The 12773-nt window shown below is 37.4% G+C and overlaps 2 protein-coding genes across 2 annotated transcripts; one reads left to right on the top strand and one right to left on the bottom strand.

Annotated features, from left to right (window-relative positions):
* The first annotated feature begins 2956 nt into the window (after positions 1–2956).
* LOC110411854 (lupeol synthase-like) lies at positions 2957–9510 on the top strand. The gene is made up of 19 exons (XM_021422190.2): positions 2957–3030; positions 3343–3553; positions 4841–5026; positions 5195–5284; positions 5456–5653; positions 5804–5888; positions 5970–6136; positions 6237–6425; positions 6506–6619; positions 7038–7157; positions 7238–7360; positions 7472–7570; positions 7721–7777; positions 7872–7918; positions 8000–8143; positions 8299–8476; positions 8634–8714; positions 8913–8996; positions 9080–9510. The coding sequence occupies exons 2-19, from the start codon at positions 3359–3361 to the stop codon at positions 9188–9190; spliced, it is 2268 nt and encodes a 755-aa protein (XP_021277865.1). The 5' UTR covers positions 2957–3030; positions 3343–3358; the 3' UTR covers positions 9191–9510.
* Positions 9511–10582: 1072 nt separating this feature from the next.
* LOC110412169 (uncharacterized) lies at positions 10583–12561 on the bottom strand. The gene is given in 2 exon segments (XM_021422646.2): positions 10583–10774; positions 10777–12561. Coding segments are annotated over 2 exon segments (1176 nt in total). The 5' UTR covers positions 11915–12561; the 3' UTR covers positions 10583–10736.
* Between the last annotated feature and the right edge of the window lie 212 nt (positions 12562–12773).

The following is a 12773-nucleotide window of genomic DNA, read 5'->3' as shown; positions in this document are numbered from 1 at the left end:
TTTGATGCAAACATTGTGAAAGGCTTGTTTCTCGATTTTTATAACTCTTTACGTGTATAGCTTATCTCTAGGTATATCCAAATCACTTTAAAAACACTTGCATCCATAAACTTCTTATGGTTTCTATCAGCTCATGCTTTCCACAATAATAATATACAAATAATTGTAAACCTGTTTTAAAATTGCCTATCACGGTTAACAACTCATGCTATCCACAATGCACTTAAGAAAACATCGACCTTTACTAATGTAAATCAATCAATTTATATAGTGCGGAGATTTTAAAATAAACTCCCCTACTCACGTCACAATGGCGGGATATTACTTCGTCACTAATCCAGGTTACTTCCTCCTTTGTTATTCACTACGGCAATCCTTTTCCATTTGCACATTTCTAGCAACAAACCAAACTTAATGCACTTAGTTTTGGTCATTCTCATTTTCCCTTTCTCAACAATAATTTCATCATCATTTTATAGCTCACATAATGCTAGATATCTTTCTTTTCCACTCAATTCTTACACATTCATATACTTTTTGACATACTTTTACTAATGGGATTATATCTCTTACTCACGTAATCCTTACATTACGTATACTGGCTACTTAATTATAGTATTAAGTGCCTATTTTATCTTTCCTAAGCAATTTTTCATTCAAATCCATCTTATAGTTTCATAACATTAACTACATATGCATGGCAGCAACAATCATTCCCAATTACTGAATTTTTTTGCAAGTCACATGCGTCATCATTATTAATCCACTTTCATTGCTTTATTTATTAATCCACCATTTACATTATTTTTCTTTATCCTCCCAAATAACCTCCCAAGCAAACTCAATACTTCTAAATAACTCATGCATATTGAATTTCTTTCAACAACCATATTCACATTGCATGCCTTACCTTTGTGATGATTTAGACCTTGCATGCAACCTCAATGTTCTTCCAAAGTTCCACCCACCAAGCTGTCAACATTCACACATCATTTTCTCACAATACTCAACTAATCGGAAGTTTAAAAACATAGTATAAAGCTTACCACTTTCCTTTCACTTAGCATCCACCATGCATTCACGACTTTGAATGGTTTGCATGTCACCAAACTTCCTCCAATCAAGCCGATCTTTGCTGCCACAAGACATCTCCCTTAGTCATCAACCCATTTGCAAGGATTATTCAAACTAAAAATCAAAATCCTTACCTTTCCTTGCTTGAATCACAAAACCATGCTCTACACCTCCATGCACACTCCTTGGCTTCTCTCTTGAGTGTTGGAGATTTCTTGGTTGCTAGAATGGCACAAGGCTACAAAAATGGAGGAGGAAATCTCACAGTTTTCTTTTGATCTAGTGCAACCCGAGCCTTTTTCTTCCTTTCTCTCTTTGTCTTCCCTTTATTTCTTCCTCTCGGGTGGGATCCTTTCAACTTCTTTTTCTCTCTTTTCCTCTCTAATAACCAGCCCCTCAAGTCTCTCTAAAATGCTTTCTCACCTTTCTCTTTGACTCTTGGAACTTAACATTATATATAGCCACCCATTAGGCCAATCACATTTCATGCATAAGTTTTGCCTTTGTTTTCATTTGGCCACTCTCATAAGCCAATCAAAATTCATGCATCCTCCTTCCTTTTATTTTATTTAACCACTTGTCATCCAATGGTATTTCATGCACTAATTTCCTCTCTTATCCATTGATCCAATATCTATCCTCACCATACTTTTTCATTCAATCTTTTTTTATTATTTAACTCCATCCACCACCTTATTCCTCCAATCACCTTTCAAGCACCAACTTTATTTTATGTTTTATTAAGTCATTCTTCAAAATATTCAAGACACTCTTATCTATGTCTCCCTTTTCTCATTAGGTCACTTAATGCACTAATCCTTTTGCATGCAAACAAGTTTAATCCCATCATACTTTTTTACTTCACATGGTAGAGGCCCCGCATGTTCCCCACTATCTTCTTCCTTTTTGCATGCCATCATGCATGTAATAGTGAATTTTATATGCACATTTTATTACCATACATAATCTAACTTACTTTAGTTAGTTAATGTCCACTTAGCTTCAAATATGGTAATTGCACAAAAGTCCTCAACTTTTCCCTTATTTACCATTTGTTCCACCAAACTTTCCATTCTTGCAATTTGGTCCTTCAATCATTTCCTTTAAACTCCAATTTCCTTCTATCTTTCTTCCTATGTGTACAAATAAAATATCAATTTTACACTTTACCAAAATATCATCATAATATTTAAATATATGTTTACCCGCTCATTTTCTATTTAATAAAATCACGTAGGCCCCGCTTATGTCATTTTTCTTCAAAATTCATTCTTACTTCTTCTCCTTCATTTAGATTAGTCATATGTTTCTTCTTCACGATCAATTTCGATCATAGATAAAATATTAATATTTTAATATTATTTTATTTTAAAATTTTCAACTTGTCTCGTCGAGACCTAAAATATCTCACTTTGTCCTGGTTCATTTCTGAATCACTCTTTTGATTTCAATAATTCATTCTCGATAAAGTATTATTATTTAATTATCGTTTTCTCGCATATAAAATATTTTATTTTGAAATATTCCTTTCGTCTATCACTATTCTTTCGTACTTAGATTTACATCCATCAACTCTCCGTCTCATCGATGAGATTGTGTTGATGCCTGTACGAGGATATGGGATGTTACACATTGAACCAATAAAAAAAATTTAAAATGTTATCATAAATTAAATACACTAACGGAAAAGAAAGATAGGCAAGAGGAAAATCGAATATGTGGACAAAATGAAACAAGGGACAAAGACCTTGGTGGGAGGGAGTATGAGCGTTGAAGGAGCAAGAATATTTACTAGGCAACAACTATAGCCACGCGCCAACGCAGCTCTCCGTGCACGTCCCGCGCTTTTATAAAGGGCTGCCTTGCGCACATAATTTTGCATCTCGGCCCCATTCTGATAACTCTTCCTTGTAATTTCTTTCTTTCTTTCTGCTTCCCAAATAACCTTGTGGATTGGTACTTCCCACTTCTCATTCGTTTCTTATATTGAATGATATGTAAGGAATATGTACAAGTGAATTCTTCTGATCGTATCAGTATTACATATATTTCTCAAGTCATGATCAACTTGTTTTAAGTCTGTCCTCTGCTCTTCTTCTTGATTCATTTTGTTTTAACTGATTTAGATGAGAGTAACTTGGGTGGAGATATTTGCTATGAAAATTGGCTTATATTCAGTGATAAAATTTGCAAGAAGTAGTATCTTCATATGTTTTGTTTCTGTTTTTGGGATGCATACATATGTCCTTGTTTGCTCTTGAAATGCAGAAGCAGAAAGTAAAAGATGTGGAAGCTGAAGATAGCAGAAGAGGGTCCATGGCTGACCACAGTTAACGGTCACGTCGGAAGACAGCATTGGGAATTCGATCCAAACGCAGGAAGCCCAGAGGAGCGAGCCCAAGTGGAGAGGCTTCGTCTTGAGTTCAAGAAGAACCGATTTCGAGTCAAACAAAGTTCCGATCTGTTGATGAGAATGCAGGTATCCTTCTTTTGACAAGTCCTATACAATGAATAAACTAAATCACTTGTTATCGTAAGTGCTGATTTATTAGTTTTTCCCTTTATTCCACGGCATGGTATGGTAGCCAAAAGCTTAGGGGTATAGCTATCATTCGCCTTCTCTTTATTTCCTCTGGTAATGAACTGGATTTTTAGTTTTGGTATAACTACGAAAACTTTGTAGAATTGTCATGTATTCATTTAATAATTATGTTAATTTTTTAATTATAATTTAATAATGATACGACAACTTTATAAATTCGCTCGTAAAATTTACATATTTAACTATCAATGTACAGATTTTATTTTAAATTTCAAGGTAATGATCAAAACAAAAAATTAATGTATATTTTAATCACAATCTCACGCATTGTGTGAAAGCACTTGAATGTGATACCTAAAAGCTTCACAAGTGTCTCCTACTTTTGAAGCTAAGGTTTGAAAAGCTTGGTTGAGGATCTTGGTTTGAAAGCTTGGTTGAGAATCTTACTTGCATTTTCCTAGCATGGGGTACAAAATTGGCTTGCATTTTGAATATTATTGTTGGAAAAATACTTTTAGTTGGTGTTATTTGAATACTTTTAGTTGGTATTATTTTGAATATTCTTGGTTGATAATGATATGTGGTTCTCAATTGAGAATATAAGAGGGATGCCAAACCATATATTAGCTCCGGAATTATATTGGTTACATGCAAACAGGGATAACGATGCTCCTCGAGTCATGACTGCCGAAAATACTTTTCATAAGTTATTTTGTCAATTTAAGGCTCCTGGCCCTGGCCCTTGTTTGACCACAAACAGCATCGTGCTCAGTTCCAATTATATAAACATACTTGCATTTTCACTTTTGATTAAGCCTTCGGTAACAAAAATTAACACATAAACACAGATTACTTGATGAAGATACATGCAAGTCTTAAGTCTATTAGACATGCTTAAAGAATTATGTGAATTTCAAAATTTACAAAATTTTCTCCTGTGGAAATTAATTTATGGGAAACTGAATATAAAACTTGGAGATTAGTATAATGAGAGAAAATAAATATAACAAACAGGCTACTTGTCATCAGAGCTTTCCATATGGGATATGGCATTATTTGCTAAATGGATCTAAAAGGCTGCAAGTACCGGCAAAAATTACCCTTGCATTAATTACTTTTTTAAAATAATTAATTTCTTTTTTAATCAAATCTCTCCCTTTAATTGAAATGTTTCATGCATTAATTATAATACATATCAAATTTGTGAATTTAATTTGTGGGCAGCTTACCAAGGAAAATCCATGTGGGCCGATTCCACCACCTGTCAAGCTGAACCATGAACAAGTTGTGACAGAGGAAGCAACTACAGTTACTCTTAGAAGGGCTATCAGTTTCTATTCTTCCCTTCAGGCCCATGATGGTCACTGGCCTGCTGAAAGTGCAGGGCCTTTGTTTTTCCTTCCTCCTTTGGTAATTACCACTACTAGCTACTACTTTTTATTTAAAAAATGGATTAACTACTCTAATCATAATTCCAGGTCGAATTACTAATAATCTGTTTACTTGTTCTTCATCACTGCAAAATATTATAAAATTACTTACTGTAGATAACTGTTTTGATTTATTGAAAATGTCTAGGTAATGGCGCTCTATGTTACTGGGGGACTAAATACAATATTATCTCCTGAACATCAAAAGGAAATCATTCGTTACATCTATAATCATCAGGTACCATGTTGCGAAAGAAATATTTGCCTTTGAGGCATGGGAGTGACTATGTATGATAGAAATAGTTCATCTATAATCATCCTTTTTTTCTTTTTTATTTTTCTTCTTCCTCAACAAAGTAATAAAGAGCAGATCCTGAACTTCATGAAGAGGTGAATTTTTGCATTGCAGAATGAAGATGGAGGTTGGGGACTACACATTGAGGGTCACAGCACAATGTTTGGAACAGCATTAAGCTATATTACCTTGAGACTGCTAGGAGAGCGGCCTGAAGATGGTGAGGGCATGGCTGTGGCTAGAGGCAGAAAATGGATACTTGACCATGGTGGTCTGGTGGGAATTCCATCTTGGGGAAAGTTCTGGGTCACGGTATGTATGACCATTATAACCCTTTAGTCTATCAGAATAGGCCTTAAATTTCAACTGAAGTTCACCAATAATTATTCTACAAGATTATAGATTTCCATTAACGTGCATAGTTTAATAATGCATTCGGACGTCCTCATGCGTGGAGTGCAGGTACTAGGAGTGTACGAGTGGGCAGGTTGCAATCCTTTGCCTCCAGAATTCTGGCTTCTCCCTAAAGTCTCGCCAATCCACCCAGGTTTTCCAAGCGTACTGTTTTTTCAATTCTCCAGTTGATAAAGTCGACCCTGAAAAAGTAACAACCTATATTTAAACGCAGGCAAAATGTTATGCTATTGTCGATTGGTTTACATGCCAATGTCATACTTGTATGGGAAGAGGTTCGTTGGTCCAATCACCGAATTGATCAAACAACTAAGGCATGAGCTATACAACCAACCTTACCATGAAATAAACTGGAATGCAGCTCGGAACACTGTTGCCAAGGTTGTTTCCTTTGAAGCAATGTTAAATGTTACCATCGTTATGGAAATTAATCCATAGAGGAAGCTATAAAAGCTGAAATCGTCAAGCTTTTTGTTTTCAGGAGGATCTTTACTATCCACATCCTCTTGTTCAAGACCTAACATGGGGGTTTCTCCACCATGTTGTGGAGCCTTTTTTAACGCGCTGGCCCTTCTCTATGCTAAGAGACAAGGCACTTAAAGTCGCGATTCAGCATGTACATTATGAAGATGAGAACAGCCGATACCTCTGCATTGGGTGTGTGGAAAAGGTACGAGTAGTGGAATCATACTAGTGTTTTGCTTTCTCCACATTTAATTGAAGCACTCATGACTGCCGCTTCAAATCCAGGTATTATGCCTAATTGCCTGTTGGGTTGAAGATCCTAACTCCGAAGCATATAAGCGTCACTTGGCGAGATTGCCAGATTACTATTGGATTGCAGAAGATGGCCTGAAAATGCAGGTTAGAGATCAATCCATGTTTTATTCAAATAGTTTTTGCCCACAATCAAGTTTATAATTCATGATTTCCAATCCATAATCAATGAAAATGTCAAGTATTATAAAGCAAAAAAAAAAATATTTTCATGAAAAATACTGGAACTAAAAAAAATTGTCTAGAATAAAATGAAATAAACAGTGATATCCATAACTAACTTAATTATCAATCTTAATCTATTAAAATCAAAGGGAAAACAGCCAAATCAAAACAAATCTTTTTGGCATGTTGATTTCCAACCATTTTAACAAATTTGAATAACCAACAAAACTCAAAGTTGGCTAGCAATGGACCTATTCAAATTACTCTACAATTTCTACATATTAGTGAACCTGAAAGCCATAGTGATACCAGCTCGATGGCTTTACTTTACAACATGCAGACTTTCGGTTGTCAAATGTGGGATGCAGCTTTTGCTATTCAGGCAATTATGTCAAGTAATCTAAGTGATGAATACGGCCCCACACTCCGCAAGGCACATGACTTCGTAAAAGCTTCACAGGTTTACTCCATGATCTGTATCAGTGACCATCTGAACCCTTGAAATGTAGCTTAATCAACCAAATGATTTTATTTTGCAAGGTTCGAGAAAACCCTTCTGGCAACTTCTTGGCTATGTACAGACACATATCCAAAGGATCATGGACTTTCTCCATGCAAGATCATGGCTGGCAAGTATCTGATTGCACTGCAGAAGGGTTAAAGGTAATACTCAAAACTCTTATCAGAGATACAGATTAAGTAATTCCGCGTTTGCTTGATTTTTGTCTGAGAGGCATTTATAAGTACTTTTGCAATGTCTTATCTCTGCTACAGTGTGCACTCTTGTTTTCCCAAATGTCAAATGATCTCGTTGGAGAAAAACTCGAAACACAGAGATTCTATGATGCTGTCAATGTCATTCTTTCCCTACAAGTAAGAACCAATTGCTTAGGATTTCCTAGAAACAGAACGTGCATCATGAGCAGCAAATTCCTTATTAGATAATCCTGTTCTTCTTAGAAAATTTTTCCTACCATATGGAATCCAGTCCTAACAAAGCGCCTGTTTCAATCTCTTATGCAGAGCAACAATGGCGGTTTCCCAGCCTGGGAGCCCCAAAGAGCATATGGTTGGCTAGAGGTGATCCATTTGCCCCCCCTTCATTTTGCGCATCCTTGAAAATCATACCATCTAGCATTAAATTCCTAACAAGAACTTTTTCTACTTTTCACAGAAGTTCAATCCTACCGAGTTTTTCGAAGAAACTCTTATAGAAAGAGAGTAAGCATTCTTCACTTCACTGAAATATTGTCGCCCTCGTATTAGTATTTTACTCTAACATCCATACTTGCATCTCTCTAGGTATGTAGAATGTACTTCTTCAGCGATTCAAGCCCTTGCACTCTTTAGGAAACTGCATCCCAAGCACCGGAGTGCTGAGATAGACCATTGCGTTGCAAGGGGAGCTCGGTACATTGAAGATGCACAAAATCAAGATGGTTCATGGTAACTACGCTATACTTTATACTGTCGGTTTTATCTGTAATCAAGGGTTTTTGAACTGCAAAATTATTTTCCTGTTTTCATTTTCAACAACAAATTGACAATATTACTATCATTCAAAAGAGAGCAATTATAACTATGATTGTCTGATCAAACAGGTATGGTTGCTGGGGAATCTGCTACACCTATGGTACATGGTTCGCCGTGGAAGGACTGGCAGCCTGTGGCAGAAATTACCAGAACAGTCCTGCTTTGCGGAAAGCTTGTGAATTTTTATTATCAAAGCAGCTGCCAAATGGTGGATGGGGGGAGAGTTACCTTTCTAGCCAAAACAAGGCATGAACAACCAGTGTACTCTTTTTTCATAAATACAAATCTTCAGCAGACAAACTATGTGCATAATTCAACACTGTGATTAACACAGTACTTTTAGTTCTCAACTGCTTCGTGTATGACTTCGACTTTTTTATTCTCTTATGTTTTTTGGTAGCAGGTATATACCAATTTGCAAGGCAACCGTGCAAATTTGGTCCACACAGCCTGGGCTTTGCTATCCCTCATTGCTGCTGGCCAGGTCAGTCAAGAGTTCCCTCTTCACTTAGAATTTTAACCATTCAAACATTCATGACTTTTGTGCACTGAACAAATTAATCGATGACTTTTGTAACCTGAATTTGGCATGGTACATTGGATTTTTCTTACTGAATTGTCATACTTTCATTGGAAGTCCATGCATGAACCCATGTCCTGAGTAATGCTTTGTTGCTTGTAGGCTGATGTGGATCCTACGCCCATTCACCGTGGAATAAAGGTCCTCATTAATTCACAGATGGAAGATGGTGATTTCCCTCAACAGGTAATGATTCATAAAGAATGCTCCGGTTATGATGCTATGTTCTCAACTGCAAAAGTCTAACGAATAATGACTATCTACAACAGGAAATAACAGGAGTATTTATGAGGAACTGCACGCTGAATTACTCCTCATTCCGAAGCATCTTCCCCATATGGGCGCTTGGAGAATACCGCCGGCGCATTCTATTTGCCTAAATCTCTGCATCCTGAGCAATAGGATGAGGAATACAAGATTACCAACAAACAAGAAGGATAATCGACCACCCTGTTTACTCCTTCGTTGCAAGTATGCCAATGAATATATATATATATACACACATATGTATAAGTCTTATTCTTCTGAAATTGTAAAATATGTCATGTTTTCTTAAAGTAAGTCTGTCCATCCCTCAGGTGAGACAAGTGTCTCCAAAATATCTATAGGACCATCCTTTAACATCGATGCCTAAAATTTGTGTATGTAACATGTGCCATAGAGCACAAAGAATAACGTAATAAAGTGTTCTTTGCAAAGATTTCCTTTCCAATTTTCTGATTCCTTTTTTTCGAGTCTTCTATTTTTCTTTCAGCGAATGGAATTCAGATTATATCACAAGTCAAAGGAACCTAGAATCCCAAAACCAGAATCATCATTCACCCTAAACCAAAGCAATATATTTAGCACTTTCTTCCCCCCTTCAGGGGCACTTAAGGCTTCCCCTCCGTTATTTGAAACAGAGCAACCTCATTTTCAGCTTCCGGGTCCATATTCCAAGGTTGTCATTCTCCCACTTTCTAGTTCTACTCTTCATCTCCTCCTTTCAGGTTATTTCCTTTCCAGATTGTGAGTGCCATTTTGGTTGATTGTGTGGTGAATTATGGTTGTTATGCTACGGACACATCTCTTCATCTCCCCTCTAGCTTCTGCTGTCAAGGGTCCAACAATTCTTTATTTGTTTGGTTTGGTGGCTCAAAGAAAATTTTGATCAGAGAAGGAAAAAAGAAAAAGCAGCAACGTGACTGAAAAATGAGAAGCTTCAGTAGGCATTAAAAATTTCCTGGTAGATTCTCGTGTGATTCTAGATAATTGGGATGTATCTGCTTGTTGATCCATGGAGCTGGACTATACATATAGTGATTTGCTCTCCTGGTACTCTAGTCATTGCCTGTAAGTAGTACTCAAAATCACCAAGATACAAATTTAAACCAAACCTTGAATGACTAACCGAATAGAGTGCAGAAAAAGAGAAACGATTACATTCTACATCATAAATTAGATTAGGGAAGATACAGTATTTTGATATGTTTAAAATGATTTGGTTACAGAGGAGCTCCAAGCCAGCTTGTGTAAGTATCAACTTCTCATCACTTGGATTAGCAGTTTATTAACAGAGCTATCTTGCAGGCCTCTTCATGAAACAATATGAGAGGACAGGTACCGGCTGCAATTCGGAGACTTCCTAAACTTCACACGCTTCTCTGGTCAAATCAAGCACCCAATACTTGCAAGTATATTATAAAATAACGTATTCTTTACTCGAGGGTTTTTGAGATTGGATGAGGAGGTGGAATAAGTAACAGCCTCTCTCGGGAGGAATACCATCCTCCTTGGCAAACATGACCCAACTTCTCTTTCATTACTTAAATCAGCATAACTACATGAGAAAAGATGTGACAAAATACACATGAAAGAACACAAAAGAACAAAGATTGAAATATTGGCCTAAGCTAATCAGGAATTCAATGATTGACCATAAGGTCTTCATCTTTCTTCCTGGTACTGCTCCAATTTGGGTGGTGCTTGAAAATCCACCGCCAGCCCTTGAAACTTTTTCTAATCTTTTTTATTCCTCTTTCATTCACTGTAATCCTACACGAACCTCCATTGCAAAAGGCCCCATCTCCGACCAATGCATTTCGAATAGAACCACCAGATTCATGTGCCACAAAATCACCACCCCTCGTGCTGCCAAAAGCAGAGTGTGAGTCTGACAAAACACCCTTCTTCAGAGCAGGGATCTCTCCTTTAGATTCTGATTGGAAGTCAAACTTTAAGTCAATGAAGCCTGAATCATCCCCACCGGTAAAATAACTCTCTTTAAGAGAAAACACACGCCTGTTCACACCACTAAAACCACCATCAAGATCCAAGAGACCCCCACCCTTTCTCATAGCTTTAATGTCAGCAATATCAGACTCCATAAAAGTACTGTCTCTTCTTTCACTTTCGAAGCCACTTTTTCTTGGCTCTGCTTCGCTGAACCCACTTTTCCTTTCAGGGTCATAACACAGACCACCATTGACGCTAGAACTCCTGGCAGCTGAAATGGAGCTCCTAGCCCCTGAAAAATTCATCAAGTCACCTCCATCTTCTGATCCAAAAAACCCACCTCCCCGGAAACTGCAAAGAGACCTTGACCTAGACACACCCATGTAATCAACAACCCACAAATCGTTTTTCTCTTCAACTCCACCAACACTCTTCCCACAATTGTCTTTGTCTCTCTTCTTCCTAAACAACCTTCCAATTCTCCAAAATCCGTTCTTTCTTTTGATCTCGACGCAGCTACTGTTACTTCTCTTGAGAAAGAAAACTTCTTCAGATTTGTCTCCAGTAGTGCTTTTGGGCTTAGAACTTGGATTCGGAACTTGATCCTTGTTGTCATTCTCTATCAAGAATGAGACACGACCAACGCTGCCTACCTCACCAGTGCATGAAGTTCGAGGGTTGGAGGAGATCTCAGAGCAAGAGCAAGAAGAGAGACGCTGTTCTCCACAATCCGAGCAAACCAACTTCACCAAACGATCCTTGAGACAATAAGCACATATACCAACCGAAGATGATTGCGGATGTTTCTTACATGGAAGATCTGATGAACTGCTATAATCTTGGAAAAAATCATTCTTGTATACTTCCACAGCTTTGCCTCTATCTTTCATGGCTTCTCGTCCTCGAAGTTACTACTGAATGGGAACTCCAAAATTGGAAGTTGGCTTATCAGAAGGTGTTACAAGGAACGCATAAAAATAGAAGTCCGGAAAAAAAACGTACAGAGAAAGTGGGATTTTATGGGGGAAAAATAAAGGGCTATAAAGATCAAATGCTAGCTTCAATAGGGTTTATATATTGAGGCGGATCAACGAAGAAAAGAATCAATATGTTTGGGTTATTCAATGCAGGAAGGAAAATCAAAAGTGAAAATTAAAGAGAGAGAGAGAGAGAGAAATATAGAAAGAGTTCGGAAAGGTAAAGACACTAGAGGATTTTCAAGTTTGCAAGGTAGCATGACATTAAGGTAGGTAGATGGAATAGAAAGGCAAAGAGAAAGCGTTAACTTTACGTTTTCTTTGCAAAAAACAGTGACAAGCAGAAAAGCAGTGATGTAGAATGCACTAGTTCCTGCAGGTATAATTGTGTAGGGAAAGTGATCGCCAACAACAAATTGAGTAAAGCAGTGAAACAAAGCCAAGTAGCCAAAGCTCCCCTTGCTCCTCCCATAAATATTTCTGCTTCTGCACGATGCACCTCCACTTCCATTTTACCCTCTGCTACATTACACGCACACACTGTTTTAATTTGGTCCTCTCCTTCCCTTGCCTTCAAGTCCCACACACCCTAATAGAGTCCTCGAGTCATACGGTCCCAACCCATCAACCTGTCATGTGTTTTTGTCAACCTTTTTCACGATATTTTCTTCACTTTTCCCTCTTGAGTATTGACTTTTCTCCTTAAATGTTAGTAAAGGAGGCAAGCTCCCTTCTCCATCCCACTTGGGTCCTAATTTTCTTCTTCTATCAT

The sequence above is a fragment of the Theobroma umbraticum genome, unplaced genomic scaffold (genome assembly GCF_002168275.2).
Source record: "Theobroma umbraticum cultivar Fairchild unplaced genomic scaffold, ASM216827v3 scaffold_95.0, whole genome shotgun sequence".
NCBI classification, from domain to species: Eukaryota; Viridiplantae; Streptophyta; class Magnoliopsida; order Malvales; family Malvaceae; genus Theobroma; species Theobroma umbraticum.
Note: the sequence above shows the minus strand (reverse complement) of the source record. Positions and strands in the feature narration are given on the sequence as shown.